At 40.3% G+C, this 26,901-nt stretch overlaps 1 protein-coding gene across 2 annotated transcripts in view; it reads left to right on the forward strand.

Annotated features, from left to right (window-relative positions):
* The window catches only part of coro1cb (coronin, actin binding protein, 1Cb), a 172,991-nt gene extending 146,811 nt beyond the window's left edge, over nucleotides 1–26,180 (forward strand). For both annotated transcript variants that reach the window (XM_043715528.1, XM_043715529.1), the window contains exons 5-11: nucleotides 444–625; nucleotides 3,147–3,266; nucleotides 5,567–5,671; nucleotides 19,669–19,814; nucleotides 20,827–20,884; nucleotides 21,955–22,191; nucleotides 25,514–26,180. In XM_043715528.1, the coding sequence (XP_043571463.1) occupies nucleotides 444–625; nucleotides 3,147–3,266; nucleotides 5,567–5,671; nucleotides 19,669–19,814; nucleotides 20,827–20,884; nucleotides 21,955–22,191; nucleotides 25,514–25,633 (968 nt within the window). In that variant the 3' untranslated portion in view covers nucleotides 25,634–26,180. The remainder of the gene's footprint in view (nucleotides 1–443; nucleotides 626–3,146; nucleotides 3,267–5,566; nucleotides 5,672–19,668; nucleotides 19,815–20,826; nucleotides 20,885–21,954; nucleotides 22,192–25,513) is intronic.
* Nucleotides 26,181–26,901: the final 721 nt, after the last annotated feature.

Below are 26,901 nucleotides of genomic sequence, written 5' to 3' on the forward strand. Positions count from 1 at the left end.
ACAAGTTTCCCGGTTTGTTATTTAAGTTTCTATTCCTTTCTAAATGATGTAAAATTAAATATCAGTACAAAATATATGAAATTAAAATGGGGATTGAATGTCAAGGCTGACTAATTCATTTATAAAACCCCTGACTGAGATTTTATCAAACAATGCAAAAATGAAGCATACATTCCATTTCTAGTTCAGTAAGTGTTTAGTTAATTAAATTTGAAATAAATATGCCATTAAAATACAGATTTGTATTTACAAAGTCTGTGCTCAGTTACTTCCCTGAGAGTTATTTTGGTTTTGAAACTGGGATTTTCTGACTCATTGATCCCTCCTTGTAACTACTTGAGCCGTTGAGTTCAGTGGTTAATTTTGATGTCACACAATAATGAAGGGCACCATATCCATTCACATCTTTTTAGCTCATTGGATATATTTTATTTCCTGTTAAGGTTGTGACAATGTAATCATCATCTGGAATGCGGGAACAGCTGAGGCCATGATAACACTTGATGACATGCACCCAGATATGATCTTTAGCACATCTTGGAACCGTAATGGCAGCCTCCTGTGCACGACCTGCAAGGACAAGAAACTGAGAGTGATTGATCCACGCAAAGAGGAAATTATTGCTGTAAGTGTATCAGAAGATCTCCAAGGCCACTGCATAGGAGGCAGGTTTCAATCAAAATCAAAGTAATACTGTCAAAGCATTTTGCCATGAACTTATCAATGTAATTATCAACTAAAAGGCCTCAACAGCATGTCTGATTTTTGTCAGAAATACCAAAATTGTGTGCTATCAAGTGACTAAAAATCAAGGTGATCGGGAGAGTGATTTTGGAGATTTGACTGAAGAGAATGTTTAGTTGTCAATCAGGATTTTTCTCTTGTATCCTTTCCAAGAATGATGTGTTACTCATGGGCTTGAAGAGTTCCAAGTCCTTAATGTAAGAAAGCCATTCAAAGAGATGAGCCAAGAACTGACAGTATCTTCTAATATGTGAACTGCAAACCATTGCTTCAATTATAGAGTCATAGAGATGTACAGCATGGAAACAGACCCTTTGGTCCAACCCATCCATGCTGATCAGATATCCCAACCCAACCTAGTTCCACGTGCCAGCACCCGGCCCATATCCGTCCAAACCCTTCCTATTCATATACCCATCCAAACGCCTCTTAAATATTGCAGTTGTACCAGCCTGCACCACTTCCTCTGGCAACTCATTCCATACAAGTACCACCCTCTGTGTAAAAAGTTGCCCCGTAGGTCTCTTTTATATCTTTTCCCCTCTCACCCTAAACCTATGCCCTCTAGTTCTGGACTCCCCAACCCCAGGGAAAAGAGTTTGCCTATTTACCCTACCCATACCACTCATAATTTTGTAAACCTCTATAAGGTCACCCCTCAGCCTCTGACACTCCAGGGAAAACAGCCCCAGCCTGTTCAGCCTCTCCCTATAGCTCAGATCCTCCAACCTTGGCAACATCCTTGTAAATCTTTTCTGAACCCTTTCAAGTTTCACAGCATCTTTCCAATAGGAAGGAGACCAGAATTGCACGCAAAATTCTAACAGTGGCTTAACCAATGTCTTGTACAGCTGCAGCATGACCTTCCAACTCCTGTACTCAATACTCTGACCAATAAAGGAAAGCATACCAAACACCGCTTTCACTATCCTATCTACCTGCGACTCCACTTTCAAGGAGCTATGAACCTGCACTCCATGGTCTCTTTGTTCAGCAACACTCCCTAGGACCTTACCATTAAGTATATAAGTCCTGCTAAGATTTGCTTTCCCAAAATGCAGCACCTCGCATTTATTTGAATTAAACTCCAACTACCACTTCTCAGCCCATTAGCCCATCTGGTCCAGATTCTGTTGTAATCTGAAGTAACCCCCTTCGCTGACCACTACACCTCCAATTTTGGTGTCATCTGCAAACTTACTAACTGTACCTCTTATGCTCTCATCCAAATCATTTATGTAAATGACAAAAAGTAGAGGACCCAGCACCGATCCTTGTGGCACTCCACTGGTCACAGGCCTCCAGTCTGAAAAACAACCCTCCACCACCACCCTCTGTCTTCGACCTTTAAGCCAGTTCTGTATCCAAATGGCTAATTCTCCCTGTATTCTGTGAGATCAAACCTTGCTAATCAGTCTCCCATGGGGAACATTGTCGAACACCTTCCTGAAGTCCATATAGATCACATCTCCCGCTCTGCCCTCATCAATCCTCTTTGTTACTCCCTCAAAAAACTCAATCAAGTTTGTGAGACATGATTTCCCACGCACAACGCCATGTTGCCTATCCCTAATCAGTCCTTGCCTTTCCAAATACATGTACATCCTGTCCCTCAGGATTCCCTCCAACAACTTGCCCACTACCAACGTCAGGCTCACTGGTCTATAGTTCCCTGTCTTGTTCTAACCACCCTTCTCTCCTTTTGTCCTTAATGTATTTGTAAAACCCTTTAGATTCTCCTTAATTCTATTTGCCAAAGCTATCTCATGTCCCCTTTTTGCCCTCCTGATTTCCCTCTTAAATATACTCCTACTTCCTTTATACTCTTTAAGGATTCACTCGATCTATTCTGTCTATACCTTACATATGCTTTCTTCTTTTTCTTAACCAAACCCTATACTTTCTCTGGATTCTCGTCATCTCATTTCTGAAGGCTTCGCATTTTCCAGCCGTCCCTTTATCTGCGAACATCTTTGTAGGAGGCTTAAATAAATGTAAATTCATGTGACATTGAAATATAGAAGAAACTGTAACATGGGGAAGGAGTAAATGCTCTCTTTGCAGCCACTGCATATACTGACTGACACAAATGTACAATTGATAAGGAATGATGAGATGTGTAGCCATAAGAGAAATCATTCCCTTATTCCTAGTGAAGGGCTTTTGCCCGAAACGTCGATTTCGAAGCTCCTTGGATGCTGCCTGAACTGCTGTGCTCTTCCAGCACCACTAATCCAGAATCTGGTTTCCAGCATCTGCAGTCATTGTTTTTACCTCATAAGAGAAATCATTCCTGTTGATTATACTAAAATGGAAATTGGAGGTTACCAACTGACTTGTAATTCATGTGTGGCTGTTTTCAATTGAAGTGAAAAATCATTTTAAAATATTCATCTTCCCAGGAAAAGGATAAAGCTCATGAGGGAGCACGGCCAATGAGAGCAGTGTTCTTGACAAATGGCAACGTCTTCACCACTGGCTTCAGCCGCATGAGTGAACGGCAGCTTGCCCTGTGGAACCCGGTGAGTTTTGGCATTAAGCACCATTTAGATTGAGGAATGGGGAGAAGGAAGACATCTATATGTTCTCAGTAAATATTTTTCTGATCTATTTAGTGGTTAAATTCTGATCCAGCTCATGCATTTCCACAGATTATGGGCAAAGCTGGAAGATTTTTGAGCAGGCAGTAACTTTTTTTCTGTAGCTCTTAGTTAGCTGAGTGTTCCTTTTTTTCTGGCATGTTTGAAACATTATTTCATCTTCCCAATCCTTAGACCTATCAGCATCAAGCACTGAAGAGCACCTCCATAGAAAATCTGTGCATTCAATTTATGGCATTGTTAAGATATCCATTCTTTTTTCCCGGGGTAGAAATGTCAGTTGCTAGTGGACATGATTTAAGGTAGAAGGGGGTGTGGATTTAAAGGAGATGTGAGAGGCCAGATTTTTACGCAGGAATATGCTGCCACAGGAAGTGGATCTAGTGGGTATGATAGCAACATTTAAGAGGCATTATGACAGATACATGTAAAGGGAGGGAATAGAAGGATACTGATTTTGTCAAGGCGAAAGGTTTTTAGTTTAGAAAGGCACCATATGTCAGCATTCTTGGATAGCCAAGGTGCCTGTTCAGTTGCTGTTACTGTTCATTCTTCTTTGAATTTTTCCAAGCATTTTGAGGACGAATTTCACTTCCTGTCCAATGTATTTCAATTGTTGCTTTATGCCACTGATTGGACCCCCCTCCCCTCAATAACAGACCCTGATGACCAACAATATTTGCATATCCTTTTCCAGACTCTGGATGTATCCAGCCGTTTGTCCTGTTGCATTGTTCGGCAAATGGGGAATAATTGCTGAAAATGTCCTTCCTCAAAGATGAAACCCCTTTAACAGGACGTGCAGTCTAATCTCAAATCAGATGACTAGACCTTTACATACTTGCTTGGAGTTAATGTTAGCGTGCCCACCCATTTTGTCACAGTGGTCAGCTGCATCCTTCAACTCAGGACTGTTATCTTGGAACCTCCAGTGGCAGAATAATAGAACTGCAGCCTTGAATAGTGTGAGATGTGCTTGTTGTTCACAGAGCTTGCTATTACATTGAAAAATATGGTTTGGTTCATTTTAAGATGTCTAATTTAAAATAGATTTAGTAAAAAGTGACCCTAACTGAAGTTGTCAAATTGAATAACTTCTCATCTGGATCATTTTGAGTGGTGTTATCAATATACCAGATGATATCATTGAGACCATTGATATTAGCAACTGAATGTGAGACCAATTTATTGTTACTTAACTGGGAAGAGAAGCCCCTATTCCTAGTTGACCATTTTGTATGAAAACTGACGTAACCAAAAAGTGGTGGTGAACAGAGATTATGTGCCTTTATTATGGATATGAATGATCCCATAGTGCAGCACAAAGAGCAGGGAGTCCTTACAGGCAATTGTGTATAAATAGTGTTGTTACTCTTATGTATCTGTTCTTTCTGTATTTTCATCCTGTTTTTGCAGTACTGTTGTTAACCACCATGTGGCACTCATGCGACTTTTAGCTGTATTGTAGGAGCTTTTGATTTGCTACAGCATTTGAATATCAAAAGAGTTATGCAATACTCCCAAGTATCATCTTTCACATGGCACGTGTTGCTTCTAGCTTAAATACTGGCTGTTATAATGTCTGTTGTTGTGACTACGAAAAGCACAATTGAGTGGCATTCATCACTTTTGTTCAGAGATTTAAGGATCATAAAGAGGCGTAGCTTTCATGGGTAATGTTAGGGAGCAATTCTTTGTGCAAAGAAGGTTTTAGGAATTCAGAACCCCCCCCCCTCCCCAACACACGCACACTCCATTCAAAATAAAGCAAAGATTGTCAGGGTGTGGGGTTGATTGAAACTTGTAAAACTCAGATTTTTGTAAGATTGAGGGATTTGGAATCCGGAGGGAAAATGGATTAAGCTGCAAATCAGTCACAATTTAGTTGAATGAGAGAGCAAGTTTGTGGGGCTAAGTGGCCCACTCATGTTCCTTTATTCCTGTTATTGCTATATGATCTGTTTCTCCACAGCTGGACATCAGAATAATTGATAACTTCTTAAACCCAGCAATTATCCCAACTGAAGCCATAGAGCCTGTGTTTAACTACGCATTATAGCCCAATGAGGCGGTTTTTGTGTGTCTGTCCAACTGTGATACATCATATCAGGAAAATCTCTGGCAGCAAGAGAACTGCAGTTAATGGAAGGAAGGGAGTAGCAATTTGTAGTATATTTTTAAAAATTAGCATTGCTGTTACTGATTCTGGATTCTCTTTTTAGGAAAGCATGGACGAGCCCATAGCTTTGCATGAAATGGATACCAGCAATGGCGTGCTTTTACCTTTCTATGACGCAGACACAAATATCGTATACTTGTGTGGAAAGGTAAGGGCTGAGCAATTTATTAGTTGATAGCTTAGTATGGAACATCCAAATGTGGTATTTAAGGGCATCTGTGTTAATTCATTTAATATTATATTTTCTCCTTTGAATCATAAGGATTCTCCCAATGCTTTGAAGGATGGTGAATCACAGAAGTATCATTTTAAACAGAGGCTCGCCCGAACCTAGAAAAGACTCTGATTGACACTATATCCATTTTACTACTAAGACCATCAAGAAAATCCATGAAGCATATTTTAACTTTTAGAAAAAGCTAAATTTTGTAGATGTGGTACTTAATGTCAAAATGTTGTATTGGAATTGTCTTGCTTGATATAGAGGTGCTGCACCCAGACTGGAAGTGGAAATGAAAGGAGTGAAGAGGGTACTAAGTCAATGTTATTTGAGAGAATTGTTGGCGGTCCACTTTTCCCAAATGGGACAGTGGGCTATTTCAGTCAAGAGGTCTGTTGCAAGTATGTAAATTCTTTGTTTTTGTTCAACGTGGCAAAGACTTTTCTTATTTTCCTTACAGTCAACAGAAAAAAATGATTCCTCCAATTTAAGAAAGGGGGAGGCAGACAGCAGAATTTTTGTGGTGAATTAGCTTGAGATCGGTCATGGGGAACATTTTCGAATCAATCATTAAGGCGGTTATAACTGGGTACCTGGGAAAAAATCCAATAATCGGGAAGAGTCAGCATTGTTTTTTAAAAGGGGAATCATGCTTAATTAATTTATTGGAGTTCCTTGAACTGACAAGCCATATGGATAATGGGGATCCTGTCGATGTACTGTACTTCCAGAAGGCATGTGACTAGGTGCTACGTAAGGTTATTGTGCAAAATAGGAGCTCATTGTCATGGTAGCATATTAGCATTGAAGATTGACAGAAAACAACACCCATACATGGGTCAGATAAGTCATTTTCAGATTGACATGAAGAAAAATGTTACACTGATCTGTATTGGAACCTCAGTTTTTTGCAATTCACATCAATGGCTTAGATAAGGGTATTTTTAACAAGGGTAGCTAAATTTGTAGAAGGCGCAAAGAAGCATATAGAAAATATGTTGTGAAGAATACCTAAGGAGTGGATAAGACGAAAGAGATGGTTGTTGACTTTAGAAGGGCGCGGAGCAACCACCCTCTGCTGGACATCGGCTCCTCCATGGAGATTGTGAAGAGCACCAAATGTCTTGGCGTACACCTAGCAGAGAATCTCACCAGAACCTTCAACACCAGCTCCATAGCCAAGAAAGCCCAGCAGCATCTGTACTTTCTGCGCAGGCTGAGGAAAGCCCACCTTACGGGGGCGCACATGCGCAGACACACACTCCATCCCCACCACAATCTACAGAGGGTTCATTGAGAGTACCCTGAACTGCTGCATCACTGCCTGGTTTGGGAATTGCACCGCCTTGGATTGTAAGACCCTATAACTGCCTGGTTTGGGAATTGCACCGCCTTGGATTGTAAGACCCTATAACAGATCGTGAAGACAGCTGTGAAGGTCATCGGGGTCTCTCTTCCTTCCATTACAGATATTTACACCACACGCTGTATCCAAAAGGCTAAGAGCAGTGTGGAAGACCCCACACATCCCCCACTCGAACTCTCTTCATTCCTGCCATCTGGCAGAAGATACAGGAGTACAGTTAACTTAATCCGTTCCGGGATCTGGTTTGCGAACCGAAAAGTTTGTGAACTGAATCGATTTTTCCCATCGTTCGGATAGTGTAAGAATGCTTGGACGGCTGTTCACAGCGCACGCGCCAAAGATGAACTGAATGAGATCACGCGGGGCCCCGAGAGCTTTTTCATTCAACAAGCGCGTAGCAAAGCAGAACAATTAAACCACGTGGTCGCACACGGGCTTTTTGCGTTTGTACCTTAATTCGTACCTTGAATTCCGTACGAATGTTGAAGCAAAATTTTATGTACAATCCTGTTTGTAAACTGATTTGTTCGTGAATGGGGTGGTTCATATGTCGAGGCGCTACTGTATTCGATCATACATGGCTAGACTGTGCAACAGTTTCTTCCCCAAAGCCATCGGGCTCCTTAACACAGTATGATCGGACTCTTTTTCCATCTGAAATTCTTTGCACGAATTTGAATTGCTGCTAGAAAAATGTCTCTTCTGTATCATTCTTCTTTTACACAATAACTTGCGTGATTTGCACTTCTCACGCACTTTATGCGTGTACGAGTGTGTAGTTTGTGCTGTCCATGTAGCACCCTCTATCCTGGAGGAACATTCTCATTTTTACTGTATCAGTTGTGTATGGTAGAAATGAGAAAAGCTAATGAACTCTACTACTCTAAAATCAGTATTATGTTTGATGTAAACGGCTTTCAAATCTGGTATTCTCAGGAGTTTAGAACAATGAGAAAGGATCTCATTGAAACATGTACAATTCTGACATGGCTGAACAAGAGAGGGTGTAGGGAAGATCTTTACCTGGCAGTGGGGATTGATAGGGAGCAAGGGTCATGTTTTCAATGTCGAGAGGCTATTTAGAACTCTCACAGAAAACTCGAGTCACTGAATATATTTAGAAAGAAATAGATTTCTTGACACTGAAGGAGTAGAACGGGAGTATGGTGTTGAGGCAAGAGAATCAGCCAAAATCATGCTGAATTGCAGAGCAGCCTTGATAGGCTAAATGGCCCATTCCTTCTTTCTGTTTCTATTTTCTGTTTTTTATTCTATATAGATAGGTGGAGTGAGTAGGTAAAAATCTGGAAGATGGGATATAATATGTAAAAATGTCAAGTTGTTCGCATTGGCAGGAAGAATAAAGCAGGGCATTACTTAAATGGAGAACAACTGCAAAGTTCTGAGGTATGAAAGAAGTATGTATTCTAGTGCATAAGTCACAAAGCATTAGTAAACATTGTGCTACCATAGACCTGCAGTTTTGGAACTGATCCTTTGTCAGGCTATAGAATTTGCCACATCACAGGAGACCAACTGAGAGGGTCAGCAAGGAAAGCTTATAACGTGTTTAAATTGACTGTGCAGCATAAAATAAGATGAAAAGCAACTATTTTATGCAATATAGATGATCTCTTTACCTGTTAGTACAGGAAGATTTGGAGCAGCATAACTGTGCTTGCACACAGAAGTTGCAGGATCATGGTGTCAGATTAAGGAGGTACAGTGTATATATAGTTACAGCAAATAATTATGAAGGCTAATGGAATGTTATCCTTTATTACAAGGAAGGTTGGATTTTATGCTTCAGTTAAATAGAACACTGGTGAGACCACATCTGGAATACCATCTGCATTCCTGATCTCCTTATTTAAGGAAGATGTAAATGCAATGGAGGAAGTTCAGAGGATATCTGGAATGAGTAGGTTGCCTAATGAGGGAGGATTGGAAAACTCGACTTGTTTTCACTGGAATTTGGAAGAGTGAGTGACTCCAGATTTAGGGAGCACAGTTTAAAAATAGATGTTACCATTTTAAAACTAAAATGAGAGGAATTTTTCCTAAGAGATTCGTGACTATTTGCCTCAGAAGGCTGTGAAAGCAAGATCATTGAATGTTTTTAACATGCAGCTTGTCAGATAAAAACAGCAAAGGTTATCGGGGCAGAGGGGAATGTAGGATTCAAAATGCAAATTGATCAGCAATGATTTTATTAGACAGCAGAGCAGACCTGAGGGGTCAAATGATCTATCGGAGCTCCTGCTTCTTGATCATAGGAATTAAAGAAAAGAGCAACAGTTTATCAGCCTCTGCCACACTTAAACCAGTGTAAGAGGGTGATCCATCAGCAACCCTGCTTCTATGTATCAAAAACATGTATCCATGTATTAAAACAATAGCTCGATTTTGCTTAGCAGATCACATCCTGATTTACAAATAGTATTGGAATTGAAACTTTCAATTTGCTCAGCCAATGAGCAGTGAGACTCATTAAATATTACATTGTGTGCAGATTATTTGAGTTTTAGCTGGTATCACACCCCTGCTGTTTGAGTGCTCTATTATTGCCTGAAGTTCAATACTTTAGCGCATGAATAATCAAAAATGAAAGCCATACTTTGACTTTTGCTCACACAGTTACCAGCATGCCCTAATAAAATAGTTGTGACTGGTTTACCAGCAACTGAATTGTCTTAGTTTCAATTTCTTGGAACTTCAGGACTTAAAAATAGACTGAGAGCTGATCTTTGAAACATAGCCAATCAACAGAACGGCAGAGCTGGGATTTGGTGTTGTGGATATTAATGCATTCTGTGAAGTGTCTGGCACTGCACTAAGTACTAAAATAATTTCCTGCCTCCATCTTGCATAACAGCCAAAACAATGGCATGCACAGGTACATTATCGATTTGATAAATATTGAACCTTGTTTCTCAGACGTAATGCCCTGCAAATGTGTTGAAGACAAAATCCTGAAGTGAGTTCAATAATGGTCAGTTATTGAGTCATCTGTGAAACTGCTGTGAAAGGTGCTGTGAGGGAACTGAAGTGACTATGAACTGAACTTAGCTCTATCCTTCTAATAAAAACCATGACTAAGAGACCAGTGAATTAAATTTTTACCATTGAAAGGTATTAAAATGATTTCTTGCATTGCTCAAAATTTTTAGTTCTAAGATTTAATGAAATTTGAGTGTAAATACAGCACTTGTTTATAGCTGTCAGTCTGCTTAGAATACTACATTTATGATCCCCCTACATGAAGCATTTTGCCTCATCGTCCAAGCTGACTGTAAAGTTTATCTTAAAGCTGCCTGAGCTGGAGAAGGTCTGTTGTCTCAATGGTGGCTAAACTTGCACCAATAACACTTACATTTTAAAAGCATGGCTAAGGTAAGTGACTGTGTTTCTAATGACTAAGTCAACCCTGTGGGAGAAAAACAAGCCTTGCTTCAGTAAAGTTGTATTCTGATTTTTACCAAGTTGAATTTAGATGATAGGTACCCTGCAATTAGCTTCAGTGTCTCTGTATTAAAGGAGGGGAAAATAGCCAAGACCTCTGCTTCTAAATGTTTGTTTTAATTCACTCATGGGGGCATCACTGGTTAGGCCAACACTAGTTGCACTTCAGGATGTGGTGTTGAGCTGGCTTTTTGAATCACTCCAGCCCATTTGTGGGCGGCACGGTGGCACAATGGTTAGCACTGCTGCCTCACAGCGCCAGAGACCCGGGTTCAATTCCCGCCTCAGGCGACTGACTGTGTGGAGTTTGCACATTCTCCCTGTGTCTGCGTGGGTTTCCTCCGGGTGCTCCGGTTTCCTCCCACAGTCCAAAGATGTGCAGGTCAGGTGAATTGGCCATGCTAAATTGCCCGTAGTGTTAGGTAAGGGGTAAATGTAGGGGTATGGGTGGGTTGCGCTTCGGCGGGGCGGTGTGGACTTGTTGGGCCGAAGGGCCTGTGTCCACACTGTAACTAATCTAATCTAATCTAATTTGCTGTAGGTAGACCTGCCATGCTGTTAGTGAGGGAGTTCCAAGATTTTGACCCAGCATGACTCTGAACGAGCTGCAATATATTTCCAAGTCTGACTGTTGAGTGACTTAGAGGGGAGCTTGCAGGGGTGGTATTCCCATGAATCTGCTACCCTCATCCTTTTGGATGGTAGTGGCTGTGGGTTTGGAAAGTGCTAAATTAAGATCAATGATGAATTTCTGCCATGCATCTTGTAGATAGTGCACCCTGCTGCTACTGAGTGTCAGTGTTGGAGGTTCGTAGTGCCAGTCAAACAGGTTGCTTTATTCTGGATGATGTCCAGCTTCTTGAATGTTCATAGAACTCTACTCAGCCAGGCAAGTGGGGAGTATTCCATTAGATTCCTGACTTGTGTCCTGTCAATGGTGGATGGGCTTTGGGAGTTGGGAGGTGAGTTACTTGCGTCAAGATTCCTAACCTCTAACCTGTTCTTGGAGGCACTGTACTTTTATGGATAGTCCGGTTTTCGTTTCTGGTCAGTGGTAATCCTCAGCATTATAATGCAGGATTCAGTGATGGTGATAACATTGAATGTCAGATCACAGCTGTTAGATTCTTTCTTACTGCCTGCTGTAACAGGCTGCTTGCTTGCAGCACTGGTGCACAAGGGCACTTCTTGCTCCTCCCCCTTTCCCAATCTGTTGCCAGTCAGATAATCTGCCTTCTTATTATTGCTATCAAAATGAATAACCTGTCATTCATTGACATTATAATTTATCTGCCATAAATTTATCCACTTACTCAACTTGTCCAAATCACACTGAAGCGTCTCTGCATCCTGGAGCTGAGATGACTGTCTTCCTTTGTATGAGATATCACTCCAACCAGCTGAGGGTTTGCCCTGATTACCATTGACTTGTTTTGCAAGAGCTTCTTGATGCCAGACTCTCAAATGTGACCTTGGTGTCAAGGGCTGTCACGTTTGTCTCCCGACTGGAATTCAGTTTGCTCTTCCATGTTTGGACCAAAGCTGTCATGAGGTCAGGAACTGAGTGGCTTTGGCGAAGCCCAAACTGAGTTGGCTATTGCTAAGTAGATGCTGCTGATTGGATTGTTGATAATACCTTCCACCACTTTTGCTTACAAGTAAACTGGGACGGTAATTGGATGGCCGTTGGTTTTTGTCATTGTGATTCTAGATTAGAGTGGTACTGGAAAAGCACAGCAGTTCAGGCAGCGTCCGAGGAGCAGGAAAAATCGACGTTTTGGCAAAAGCCGTTCATGTTTTGTCACTCTGTGGATATACCTGGGCAATTTTCCATATGGTTGGGTAGATGTTAGTGATGTAGCTGTTCTGGGACAGTTTGGCCAAGGGTGCAGCAGTGTTCTGGGACACAGGTCTTCAGTAGTATTTGTCAGAGCCCATAGCCTTTGCAATATTCAGTGCTTCCAACTGTTTCTTGGTATTGCTTGGAGTGAATTGAGTTGGCTGAAGACTGGCATCTGTGATGTTGGGGAGTTCTGGATACGGCTAAGACCATCGTTCATTCGGCATTCCTAGCTGAAGAATGTGGTGAATGCTTCAGCATTATCTTTTGCACTGATGTGCTAGCTTCCACAGTTACTGCCGATGGGATTGTTTTTGGGACTACCTCCTTTAGTGAGTATTTCTCTTTACCACCATTCGTGACTGGGTGTGATAGAACTATAGGCCTTAGATCTGATTAATTTGGCTCTGTCTTTCTGTCATTGTTTCTGCAAGATGTGTGTTTCAGGTGAGGGAGGAATCTGGCCTGACTGCACTATCTGCAGTAAACAATCGGTCCAGTCACTTACCTGAGTAACAGCCGTACAGGTAGAGTATTAACAAAGTGTTGCATGTGGAGCTGAACGTCATAATTGAATCAATACTTTTGGAAGAAGAGGAAAAAAAAATGCTTTCCGTGGTAAAAAGGTGGAAAGTTGACCAAAATGCTACCAGGATCTAATTTTTTCTATTGTGGGTACATCCTTTTTATTAATATCAGTTCATCAAAACAGTCTAATTTTTAATGTGACAGTGTACAAGAAACTGGGAAGATATCCTGAGCTGTATGATTCAGGCTAAAGAATTAATTTGTTTAGTTAAAGCAATTAATTTGTTCAAGATCCTATTTGCCAGAGTTCTGACTTACGAGCTAGATTACTTGAAAGCTTCCAGTGTTCCCTTAACCATTTCTCCAGTGATGCTATTAGAGCTCAGTTTAGACATCGTCAGAGAGTTTTACAGCATGAAAGGGCCCCTGCGGGCCTTTGTATCCCTGCTGATCATCAGCCAACAATCTACTCCTGTCATATTTTCTTTTTTCTTGTTTTGTATTCTATTGGTATTTCAAGAGTTTATCTGAATGCTATCTAAATATTGTGATAATTCCCACGTCGCACACTGTTCCAATTACCCCTGCAATAAAATAAAACTAAGAACAGTGGATGCTGGAGATTTGAAACAACAGAAATTGCTGGTGAGACTCAGCAGGTGTGGCAGTGGGGAGAAAGAAGTCTAACTGTTATGACGATGACTTACTGGACTGAAACGTTATCTCTGCTTTCTACCCAAGGTGCTGTCGGACCTATTGAGTTTCACCAGCAATTTGTTTTTGTTCCAGTTACCCCTACCATCCGGTAGGAAATATTTTCCTCTAATTCCCTCAAGTCTCCTGCCCCTTAAATTTTGTTTCACCTGTGTATCAAAGGGAAAGGGTTATTCATATCTATTTTAATTATGATTTTCAATTTTATACGCCTCAATCAGATCCCCTTCCAGCCTTCTCTGATCTCTGGCAAGCAACCCCAGCCTAATCATAAAAGCGACAAACTGCAAATGCTGGAAATCTGAAACAAAAACAAAAACAGAGTGTGATGAAGAAACTCACGTCCGGCAGTATCTATGGGAGAGAAACAGTTAATATTTGAAACCAAAATGACTGCTGAACAGAAAAATCATTGGATTTGACATTAACTCTCTTTTCTCTCCCAGTCTATCTAATTTCTCTTCATAGCTGAAGCATTCTAGCCCAGACAGCATCCTTGTGAATCTCCTCTGTGCCCTCTCTAGTGCAATCATGTCTTTGAGAGTACAGTGACCAGAACTGCGTGACGTACTCAAGCTGTGGCCTAACCAATGGTTTATACAGCCTTATCGTCACTTCCCTGTTCTTGTATTCAGTGCTTTGATTAATATAGGCAAGTATCCCATATGCTATCTTAATCGCTTTATCTGTCGGTTCTGTTGCCTTCAAGGATCTATGGACATGTACTCCAAGGTCCGTCAGATCTTCTGTACTTCCTAGGGTCCTACCATTCATCGGGTCCTCTCTTGCCTTGTTAATCCTCCCATTGTCTATCATTTCTTACTTTTTAGGATTAAATTCCATTTACCATTGCTCAGCAAATCCGACTAGACTCTCTGCCATTTTGTAGTTCAGAGTTTTCCTCCTTGCTGTTTACCACACAGTCAATTTTTGTACCATCTGCAAATTTACTGATCATGCCTTCTACGTTCAAGTCCAGATCATTTATGTAGTACCAAATTGCAAGATACCCAACACTGAACACAAATTTCCATTCATCGTCCTCATGCTCTGCCTCCTCCGCTAAGGCAATTTTGGATCCAATTTGCCAAATTGTGTTAGATTGCATGGGCATTTACTTGACTGGCCTCCCATGCAAGACCTTGTCAGAAGTTTTACTGAAGTTTTACTGTAGTCTATGTAGGCTACATCTATTGCATTATCCTCATCTACGCAACTCGTCACCTCAAAATTCAATTAAATTTGTGAAAACTGATCTCCACTTGCCAAAGCCATGCTACCTATCCTTGATTAATCATTGTCTGATGAAATGGAAGCAATACATTAAAAACATTTAATTTTGTGATGCATTTTTGCGGTGTTTGCCTACAGTGTAGAGGAGGTATGTCATTCTATCCATTTTATTGTGGTCTTTAACTGGTCACATAATCACCTGTGATTATGTTTACTGACCACCAGGAGTTTCAAGTTGGTGACCCACTAATATTGCTTTTTCCCTTTCTTGCCATAGTTCCATTTACCACTTGACATAGAAATGGTTTCCTGTTAAAAATGTGGTATTTAAAATCTCTTCACTTTTACTTCTCCTTCATCCTATTGAAATACCTCTGAACTTCAAAAATCAAAAGCCAGTATCCAAGAGGAGAGAGAGAGAGACCTACCAATGTTTTGCATGGATGTGATATCAAGAGCTTCTGATGGAAAAATTGTACCAAATAGTTAACCTGCCACTCCAGAATATTTTAATAATGCTGCAGTGCAGGCTCGCTCCACTGGGTAGTGCTGTTACGCCATTGGCTGCTTCTGTGCATACATCAAGGCATAATGTGTTTTCCTTGTCTCTAGGTTATTTTATTAGCTGATAGCAACAATGCCCTTCTGTATCTGTGCTGGCAGGAAATATTTTGAATCTCAAACAAAGTTGAAATTCACCCATGTCTTCAGTTGTAAGCTTCTCTTCAGGGAGAACAGTCCCAACTTCTTCAATCTGTCCTCAAGTGAAGTTCCTCATCCTTGGAACCATCCTTGTCAACCACTTCTACACACACTAATGCATTCACATCCTTCCTATAATGTACCATGCAGAACAGTACACAATATTCCAGTTGAATCGAGCAGATGTCTTCTGCAAGTTCAGCATCAGCTCTTTGCTCTTATACTGTGTCCCTGTTATGGTATGGAAGGAAGCCAGTCTGACTATTGTCTGAACCAGTTGTCGCGTTGGTTGTCAGTTCACCATTGCCTCAAGTTTAAACTATCGTCATTTTGTTTAGATCCTTCAATAAACACTCTTCACACCTGTACTCTCTCACGATTCAGACATGCATGTGCACCTGTACATATGTGCCCCCATCCCCATTCCCCACATGTACCTGCTGGTGTGTGGGGATAGGGTAGTGATCTGAGAGAAAGTGTTCAGGCCTTAAAATTATTGAACTCAGTACTGAGCCCCGAAGACTGCAGGGACCCCAATGGAAAATGAAATACCAATCTTCCAGCTTGCACTAAGCTTTTCTGGAGCACTGCAGCAACCTGAGATGGAGATGTTGGCATGCAGTTATTGACTCTTTCAGGTTGACCTTTACCCATTGCTTTGTCTCTGAACTGTTGTTCTCTCTCACTGTGTCTCTGGGCTCCTTCTTCTCCACTTATCATTTATTCATACCTCCCTCACCCCACCCCATCTTCAGCATATATACCAACTTATTTCCAGCTACAGTTAGTTCTGAAGTAGGGTCACTGGACCTGAATTGTTACCTCTGCTTTCTCTATACAGATGTTGCCAGACCTGAGTTTTTCCAGCAATTCTTGAATGCTATGAGTTTACTGCTGACAGTCATGTCTGTTGTTCATTAGAAGTAAGGCCAGAAGTTGGTTGCATTGACCTGTAGTTAAAGCTGAGGACAATATATACTTATAGCTCTCTCAATTTGTCCTGCCAATTTCATGTTCTGTGCACATATAGATCCTGGTCTCTCTGCTCCTGCATCACACCTTGCCCCCTCTTAGAATTGTGTCCTTCATTTGATATTATCTTTCTTCCTGCCAAAATACATCACCTCTCATCTGCCACCACTTGCCTATGTCCTTCTGGAATTCTACACTGTCCTCTCCACAGATTACATGTGCTTATTGCAGGAGATCCCCATTCAAATTGTCCACTTACGGAAGTGACTTTTCTCTGATTTATTGCCCGCACGATTGAATTTTCAAGAATGTTTTGGGGATTACAGACATGAATTCACCCGATACTTTCATGTATTTTGTGTTCATCTTTTGGTATTTGTCTACAGGAATTACATCGTACAAGAGAGGCAGTTAGATTTCCTGTACCTTTTGAAAACTACTATTGAATCCACTTCTATCAAAAATACGCATCCAGTTCCTGATCTGGTTTCTGCATCTGTGGTCACTGTGGCAAACCATCCTAGATTCTAAAGCAACGCTATGAAAATATTCTTCCAGTACACTTAGTCCATGTTCTAATAGTAGTGTCTATTGAACCCTCTTAGTAAATTTGGACATTGTTCCCCATCTGTATTTATCCAAGTCACATTTATTCAGCAAGGTTTGGCAGACCATAGTCTCAACACCAATAAAATGTAATTCCTGGAGGAAGGTTTTCGATTGAAAAATGAAGCCTGTAATCTCAAAGAAAATTTGAATTCTACCTGGAGGTAGGGTTTCCACTGGCTTAGTCTTTAAGATTCTGTACCGAATAGCTGCATCAAGGACCACTGAATATAGCTTGGGATAAAGTCACAAAGTAAAAATGCCAGCCGACATTGCTGGTGAATGAAGTTCCAGCAGACCCCATAACTGAAGGCTAATTTTGGAAGGTCATGCTCCTTTTCAGCAAAAGGTCAAATTCTCGATTAACACAATACAGGAGGAGACCACTGGCTCATTGTGCTTGTGCTAACTAGTTAGTCCCTTACTTCTGCCTTTTCCCTGCAGCCTCCCGGAGCTTCCCTTTCATCATCCAATTTCCTTTTGGAAATTATGGAATCTGCTTCATGTTAAGTTCAGCCTGCCATGTTTCTGTTCGTTTTTCCAATGTCTTTGGTATTGTCCTCCTCACTGTTTATTATCTTTGTGTTTTGTGCTATTTGCAAATGTGTCTGTGAATCAAAGTCTATACTGACACTAACCCCTTGGAGTGCCACTATGATATTTGGACAGTCTGAAAAACTGTTCTTAGCTCTTTTTTTTACTGTTTCCTAGCCAATTTCATAGCAGGCTTCTATTTCATCTCTGATGCTAGGAACTGCAGTTTTTCTCCAAAGTCTAATATATGGCTCATTGTTAAACTCATTTCAAAATCCTTTTTTTTGTTGTTTTGCACCAGTTGATCTCTTCTTTTGAAAGATACACTGTTCCAGGTGAGCAAGTTTAATTTTAGTAGTCCTTCTCTTTCTGTGTTTGAATGGAGCTAAATTTGTGTCCTGAGCAAGTTGTCGCTGTTGTGTTTCAGTGCAGTCAAGTTGCTTAGGAATTTGGATTATTCAACATGCTTCAGGGCTGACTGAAAGTTGATAAATATTTATTGGTTATTTTGCTTCTCCAACTGAGATGGTGCACTTTATCCAAAAGCTATGGCTTAAAAATCAGAAACATGTAGAAAAGTGGCAATTCTTTTTCAGCCCTGAATTTAAATGGAGTGATGCCAGCAAGAAAACAAAGACCTTGGAAGAAAAGGTCTAGACATTGCATGGACAGTTATCAATGCAGAGGTATCTTTTCAAGAGAATTTTCCTTTTCCTCAACTATATAATATTTACTTTGCTGTGTGGTATTGTGTTTACAGTCTATCAATCAGCTATACTTAAAAAGAGAAGACAAGTAACGCTCAAGTCAAAATTTTCCAGGGCGCATTTCATACATCATTTTCCAAAGTTGTAACACCACGGACTGTCTGGGGATGTTGCTTCACTGGAAAATTTATTGCTAATTTAAATATTCAAATTTCCATTATGCTTTTAGATATTTAAGAATATATTTAATGAAACTTTATCCATTTTGTTTGATTTGGTGATGGTCCTACTAACCATGTTGCTGGACAAAGTGCTTTGTATTGATTAAGCCTGTAGTGTACTTGGTTTTGAGAGAGCAGTGTGCATTCATGGCTTATACTGGAGCCGGTTCCCATCTCTGTTCCTCATTATTTTTTAACTTCTGTTTTCTATGTGATTATTCATATTGTTTCTACGCAGTTTCTTTTTCTTTGTAAAAGTCCCACATTGTAACTTACTCTTGAAACATTTTCTTCCTAATCAAATGGTTCAGACTCTGCTAAGAAATTCAAAAAGAAAGACATAGCTGGTGCACTAGAGAACTAATGTACAAGGTTGAAATTGTTTCCAGTGTGGTCTGTCTAGTTCTGGCTGCTAATCGGAGGAGACAGGAAGGAAGGGATGCCATATGGAGGATGAAATCCTCTGCTTAAAGATGCTACTGCTCACTATACATGTTAATATCTTGTAATGCAAGAGCGTTTGGAGCACGTCATGAAATATTCAAAACAAATCCCATTACCGTTGTAATGAAAATAGAAAATGCTGGAAATATTTAGCAGATTAGACAGTAATAAGAGTTTGAGTTTCAGCTCTATGATCTGTCACAACTGAGAATAGTGGGTGAATCCTGTTGGTTTCTAGCTGATTAACGTGTTAAACGTTATTCCATTGTATGAGTTGTTAAGATATACACTGTACCAGCAACTTATTCACTCTATTTAAACATCATCGCGATAAAAGCGGGCCAAATAATTTAATAATGAAACATGCAATGTTGCGTTATGTTGATTCCACAGCCAGTGGATTACTTTGAAGAGTCATTTCACCATTACAGTCCCTATGATCACTGAAAGTGAATTTTGGTATACAAGGTTATTGATCAACACCATAGTCTGTTTTTAATTCACCTTTAAGCTCCCACTCCACCAAACCACACAGCAATTTTGATGTTCAGCTGTTTAGAAAGAGGTACAGTGACTTAACTTTTTTTTCAATACAGGGTGACAGCAGTATTCGCTACTTTGAGATCACAGATGAAACACCGTACGTCCATTACTTAAACACTTTTGCCAGCAAGGAGCCACAAAGAGGGATGGGATACATGCCAAAAAGGGGCCTTGATGTTACCAGATGTGAGATTGCCAGGTAAGAGGTGCAGAGTTGTAGTTCAAATGAGCTGTACCTTTTTTTAAGTAAAGTTTTGTTTCTTGGGCTGTTTTTGTTCTTTAAATTCTTGTATACTGAAAATATCATTCTTTGACGGGAGGAATGAAGATGCAATATCGATAAGACAAGCATTGTGAATGCTCTATTGGTTTGGGAACTTTTCATTCATTACTCGATCCAAAAGATACACTCCCAGCCTTGACCTGCTGCCTTGTAACAATGCTGGGAAAGTTAACAAAGCTATTAGATGAATCTGAATTGGGCCAGAGATTCACTAATACATTTTATGAAGGGCTACAACTTATCTTCAGTAGGAATTATCAGGTTATTAAGTTAATAACATATAACTGGTTTGCAGAAACCATGGAGAATGTTTACACTGCTGACTGGTGATTACTATAGCCATCAAAGAGGAAGTAAAAACAGCAGGTTAGAAATTGAGGTCAGAGAGCGACATAAGCATTAACCTTTCAGAAAAGCACTAAAAAGGCGTACACAGGTACTTTGCTTTTCAATCAGAATAAGTTAGACCCATTTTGGCAGCTAGTACTGGTTCAGTTAGTCACAGTCAAATATATGGTTCAGAAAATTGTGGCTTTAAACTACACTCCTCAAATTTAATCTCAAAATGTAGATCTTGTCTAATGGAACTATTTAGAGTTAATAGCTTCTTATAAAATAATGATAGTTATCCAATAGTAATTCCATTATACTCCAGTGATTAAAAAGCATCTGAAAATGGAGGTGTGACTATGGCCACGATCTCTCCGGATGTTTTTCTGCTCCAAAAATGTCTAAACCTTTGCAAGAGGTATTATCCAATATGAGGTAATGTCTACACACCAATGCAATATTGGCCAGTTAAAATGATGCTAAAAATGTTTTGGTGTTCTGAATCATTGACACAATTTGCACCAATGATTTCTATTTATGTGCTATTTGTAAAAGTTCAATTTCTTAAAATATGTACAATATTGCTTTCCACTTACAGGTTCTTTAAACTTCATGAAAGGAAGTGTGAGCCAATCATTATGACAGTGCCAAGAAAGGTGGGTGAAATTCTAGCAGAACTTCAGCGCATGTGCTTCTTGCATGGAGGTAAAACCTAATGTAATTGGGCATTGATTCTACTGATAGCTAAATGAGAGTTTTGAGCCCTTCCAATGGCTGGAGATAGGATGGTGCTGCTAAGAAGCGTGGAGGAACGGGCTCAATAGTGTAGAGAGCATTTGTGCTATTAAAAATATTAAAGGAATGGAACAATGAACTGTTCCAGACAAGAAAAATGGCATCCCATTCATCAGTCATATTCAATGTTAGTAAAATAGAGCATTAATAAGTAGTTCTTACATGATAACAATCTCTTGTGTTGTAAATTTCCCCTGATTTGAGTCCCTTGCTTTTGTATGCAACAGGAATGTTATTGAGTTGAGATGAATGTTTCCTCCATAGGACTCTGCACATTTCATGGATATGTAATTGAATAATGAATAGATCCCCCACAACATGTTGGGGTTAGTAGGCGAAGTTCTGTTGAAGGGTCATTGGATTTGAAATGTTAACTGTTTTCTGTCCTCGGATGCTGTATTTCTCCAGCAGTATGTGTTTTTGTTTGTTTCAGACTTCCAACAATTCTTTTTATTATTAATAGGAGGAGGTTATCCAGATGTAACCCCTTAACCAATTAGGTAGTTTGCTGTTTACATGTACTTTTAACAATCCTAATACTGTTGTATGGTAGAACAGAAGCTAGGTGATCATTCCATTCCACATCACGCTACTCGAACGGAGAGGTTTCAAGGTAGCTCTTCAACACCATTGCCACCGAGCCAGTGACGACTATGGGCTGGTTGTAACGCACAACTCCCAATAAATCATACCAGAAGAAACGTCATGACACCATTTAACGCGTTTGTGTCCTTTTTAGTTTGGATTTCCAATATAAGCATTTGCTTTGCTTGTGCAACTTATGCTGTGTTTGTACTCTTGTTAATTTCGTTAATTTCATTCATTTCGAATATCCCATAAATCTTGACAATTCTGGCTCTTTACTGAAGTATGTTTATTTCTGTTAATTTCTTATTGCCTTGAAAAATGATTTCTGTTTTTCCCTTTCCAGTCTGACCTTTATCAGGATGATCTATACCCTGATACGCCTGGACCAGAAGCAGCATTGGAAGCAGAAGAATGGTTTGAAGGACAAACCAAGGACCCTATTCTTGTCTCCCTGAAAGATGGCTATGTACCTGGGAAAAACAGAGAGTTTAAAGTCCAGAGGAACCGTTTAGACAAGCCTGCGCAGAACAAAAAAACTGAAAGTGGTAGTACTCCCATGAAGGGGCCCTCTGTCAATGCAGTAAGTACATGATAGCTGAAGACATTGGTTACTGAAAAGGCTTTGAGCCCTGACAGTATGCCAGTAACAGTACTGAAGACCTGTATTCAAAAACTAGCCATGTCCCTAGCCAAGTGAGGGAACTTCATCCTGGAGCCTCAACTGTGACTGCAGTAACAGCTGTCTGTTTACCTGTTCAATTCTCTTCAACTCTCCTCTTCCATCTCACCTGCACCTTAACCACTCCCCACTCCATCCTGTTGTAAAACTGAGCTACTGATCATGCAGTGGAAATAGGTATGGCTGTACTATCCAAAGGAACCATGGACCTCCAAATATTCAGAATTGTAATCCAGTTAGAAAGCAAGGTACACTCAGGAGATTCCTTGCCTTGTTTTCCTGGTCTCCCTGGCTATCATTAATACCTTCTCTGCCTACAGATTCTTAAGCTGCAGGATCAATATCAGTTGAAACATTATCCATCTGGTTGTCAACCCCCACCACAGCTCAAGCTCCCAAAGCCCAGAAATCTTCTATGGCACAGGATGGACATTTGACCGAACTGAGATACAACGCCCCTCTATATTAGAGAAATGAAATTTTAATTTCATCCACGCAAGCAAAAAAAATAACATTCACCAATTAATCATAAACGTGAAGCTCTGTGACGTTGCTCCTTGATTTGCTTTTACTGGTCATTAAGAATTGATGAATATTTGTCCCAGTGCTGTGCTCTGTCCTGGGCCTTTTCTTCCACTGTGTTTATTCTCCTGTCACCTCTGCTCTTGCACCCTCCACCAAGGTCATGTCTTTTTTAAAGCTTCTGTCTTTATCAATTGAACAAACCTAATAGTAGAATTCAGTCAGACCTTCCAAGGACCTATTATAGCAATGTGCTCTTGAAAGCTTCCTGCTAAAGTTAAGGCTCAAGGAACTGAAGTCTTATTTTAGGGTGATTGGATAATGTGAGGAGGCTTTTTTAAAAACGTGTCATCTGTAGCTTAATTAATAGAGGCATAGCAGATGAAAACAAGAAAATTATGCTAAATCTTTCCACTGGTTTGACCTCAGTAAGGGTATTGTTCAATGTTGAACACCACACTTCTCCAACAAGTAGAAACTGAACTTCAATTTGACTTCACTCCAAAACAAGTAACTGAAGTAGGTGTTCTCAGTTAATGCAGTGCTTCATTTCACTTCAGCGTGCAGCCACTCTGCTAAAAGCTGCAAGTTTCTGTTTTGACAAGCTTCCATCCTGCTGCTTAACCACATACTAGCAATCAGGAAACTCCCGGAGTTTTGGGCCCCATAGCGTAACGGCTAATTAGTTATGCCAGATGTAAACACCAGGCCCTCTGCCTTGTCTTTAACTATTAAATAATGCAACAATACTGCCTACTTTATAATACTAATACAATAGATGGAAGTGATAAAAGCATTGTGACTGATTGTAGGAGTTGAGGTTGTACAGGATGTTGGGAAGGCCTCTTCTGGAGTATTGTGTTCAGTTCTGATCACCCTTGTATAAGAAGGATACTATTAAGCTGGAGGGGCTTCAGAAGAGATTTATCAGGATTTTTCCAGGAATGGAGGGTTTGAATTATAAGGAGAGGCTGGGACGTTTTTCAGTGGAGCAAAGGAGATTGAGGACTGTAGGGAAAGTGAGTGGCAGGTGTCTTTTCCCTAGGGTGGTGGACTTCAAATCTGCCCAAGGGGACATAATTTTAAGGTGAAAGGAAGAAGATTTTAAAAAGGACATGAGGGGCAATTTTATTTTTAGTGATTCATGTAGGGTTGGAGGATTTGAGCTATAGGGAGAGGCTGAACAGGCTGGGGCTGTTTTCCCTGGAGCGTCGGAGGCTGAGGGATGACCTTATAGAGGTATACAAAATTGAGAGGCATGGATAGGATAAATAGGCAAAGTCTTTTCCCTCGGGGAGTCCAGAATTAGAGGGCATAGGTTTAGGGTGAGAGGTGAAAGATATAAAAGAGACCTAAGGGGCAACTTTTTCACGCAGAGGGTGGTACGTGTATGGAATGAGCTGCCAGACGATGTGGTGGAGGCTGGTACAATTGTAACATTTAAGAGGCATTTGGATGGGTATATGAATAGGAAGGGTTTGGAGGGATATGGGCCGGGTGCTGGCAGGTGGGACTAGATTGGGTTTGGATATCTGGTCGGCATGGATGAGTTGGACTGAAGGGTCTGTTTCCATGCTGTACATCTGTATGATTCTAAATGGTGGATGCAGGTACAGTTACAATATTTAAAACACATTTCAATAAGTGCATGAATAGGAAAGGTTTGGCGAGATATTTGGCCCTGAACAGGCAGAGGGTCTAAGTTTAGTTTTGGATTATGGCCAGAATGGACTGATTCGACCAAAAGGGTCTGCTTCTGTGCTGTATGACTCTGACTGGAAATTTAACAACAGCTGCATCAGGTGGATTAACCAGTTTTGATATTTGGTCTTTAACCTGCTGAACCAAACTGATTTTACTACATAAATTTTACAGTACAGTTTTTTTTTAAAAAAATGCATGCACTGGAGACTCCATTCAATCATTTTGGGGGAAAAAGTAAATCTCATCCCCATTATATTAGAATTATTTACCTGAAGTGGGGCAGCAGATACAAGAACCATGACATGGATATGGTGATTTCTATGGTGATTTGTCATCTTCTGCAATTGAATACAAGTGCAAAGTACTACTTAACAATCACTCATGTAATTATTATCCATTAAAGTCTGACCTGCATTCACCTTGAATAGGCACAGATTTACCATTGCTTTCTTGTCATGTTTGGGTGACTCAGTGGCACAGTAGTTAGCATCACTGTCACACAGCACTAGACACCCAGGTTTGATTATAACATTGGGTGACTGTCTGTGTGGAGTTTCCACCAGGTGGTCTGGTTACTACCTACAGTCCGGTTAGGTGGATTGGCTATGGGAAATGAGGGATTATGGGGATACGAGGAGGGGATGAGTCCAGGTTGGATGCTCTTAGATGGTCAGTATAGACGCAATGGGCCGAAAGGCCTCTCCCTGCAGTGTAGGGATTCTATGGTTCCTATATTTATTAAATCTTTTGCTGTTAACTTTGATACTCATTGCAAGTTAGTTTTATATTCCATTATTTGCATCTCATTCCTTACTTCCACCCGGGTGTACACTTTGGTCTTTCTTCTATTTCCAGAACTGTAGAATTTGGGTCTTCTCTGGAATGTGCAATTGAAAGTAGTTCTGCCATGTTGAGAAAAGTTGTCTTGTGTCAACATTGATTCAATTCCAACACTACTGACAAATGGAGATTAAATACTCTTTTTTTTCTTCTTTAGAATTCCGAATCCAAGTTGGATGAGTTGTTTCAAGAGGTTAAAACTCTGAAAGCCACTGTCGCCAGCCAAAACGAGCGCATTGCCAACCTTGAGAATCAGATGGCCAAGATCACTATCTGAAGCCTGTATTATGCTTTATCATGGGGGTACAATTGTCTGGTGTGGATTATCGGCAATCCTTCAGTCACCAAAACTCTGACCCTCGCTACCCTGCCATTGGTGGAAGCACCCTTCAGCATTCCAGTATCAAATTGCCCTCCTTTTCCTCCTATCTCACTGGACTAACTTAATTTGAATTTGGAAACACAATTCACTTTTTTTTAAATAGAATTTATTTTCAGGATTTTTAACAAAGGTGGCAATTGTCTTTATCTTCACGCTTTCCACATTGAAACATATGAGTATTAATTTTTTTATTCTTAACTCAAGTCCTATGCATATATAAAGGTGTGCTTTACTCTAATACTAGAGTGATTTCCAGGTTATACGGGCTTGTCTGTCTCGTCTGTCAGGTACCGGTTTTTAAAAGCGACTACACATTCCATGTACAAGTGTACCAGCACCATTAAAGAACACTTAATGGGTTCAGCTCTTATAGAGCAAGGAATGGTGGTGTGTCATTAAATATACTTCCAGTTGCAAAGATAAAACATTGATTATAAAATCATTCTGGTGTTATGTGGCTTATTCTAACTTCTTAAATACAGAAGGAGGTATTGTCTAGAAAATGCTTACATTTGATATTCCATCTCTCGCGCGCGCTCTCTTGCGCTCTCTTCGTGTACGTTCAGCCAGGTAGTACCAGGAAACAGTGTGGTGCACATTGGTTCCAGCACTTTTATGGATGATTATGATGTAATGTTTGAGGCTCTCAGATACACAACTTTGGGTATGGTGTGTATTTTGGTCCAACTTTGATACAGAGTATGAGCAGAATGAGTGTAGTTTTGCCAGTATTGTATTTGAAAAGCTCCTGGATCATACATACACATTTGTAGAACATAGTGGAGATTAGTAGACCTTGAGCATGGCAGAGGTACATGCCAAGTGTTCATCTGGATTGTATCAAATGTCAAGGGTGTAACTTTGACAATCCTGAAGTATTCGTGCAGAAAAAAGGCACTGGAAAACTTTAGTAAGTTGAAATGGGATGGATCATGAGACAGCAATGATAGAGGATGGAATATTAATTGACTTGAAAGATCTGGGAGGACAAATGTTATAGCTGCAGTTTTGGGCTCTGTAATTGACCAGTGATAAATCTGTATGATTAAAATCTACAGGCCAAGGTGAGAATTGATCTGGATGATAATTAACTTGGAGAATTATGAAAACGAATGGGGGGGATAGTATTGAATTGTAATTGAAGAGGATTATTGTCAAGCATT

Source organism: Chiloscyllium plagiosum, chromosome 25, assembly GCF_004010195.1.
Source record: "Chiloscyllium plagiosum isolate BGI_BamShark_2017 chromosome 25, ASM401019v2, whole genome shotgun sequence".
NCBI lineage: Eukaryota > Metazoa > Chordata > Chondrichthyes > Orectolobiformes > Hemiscylliidae > Chiloscyllium > Chiloscyllium plagiosum.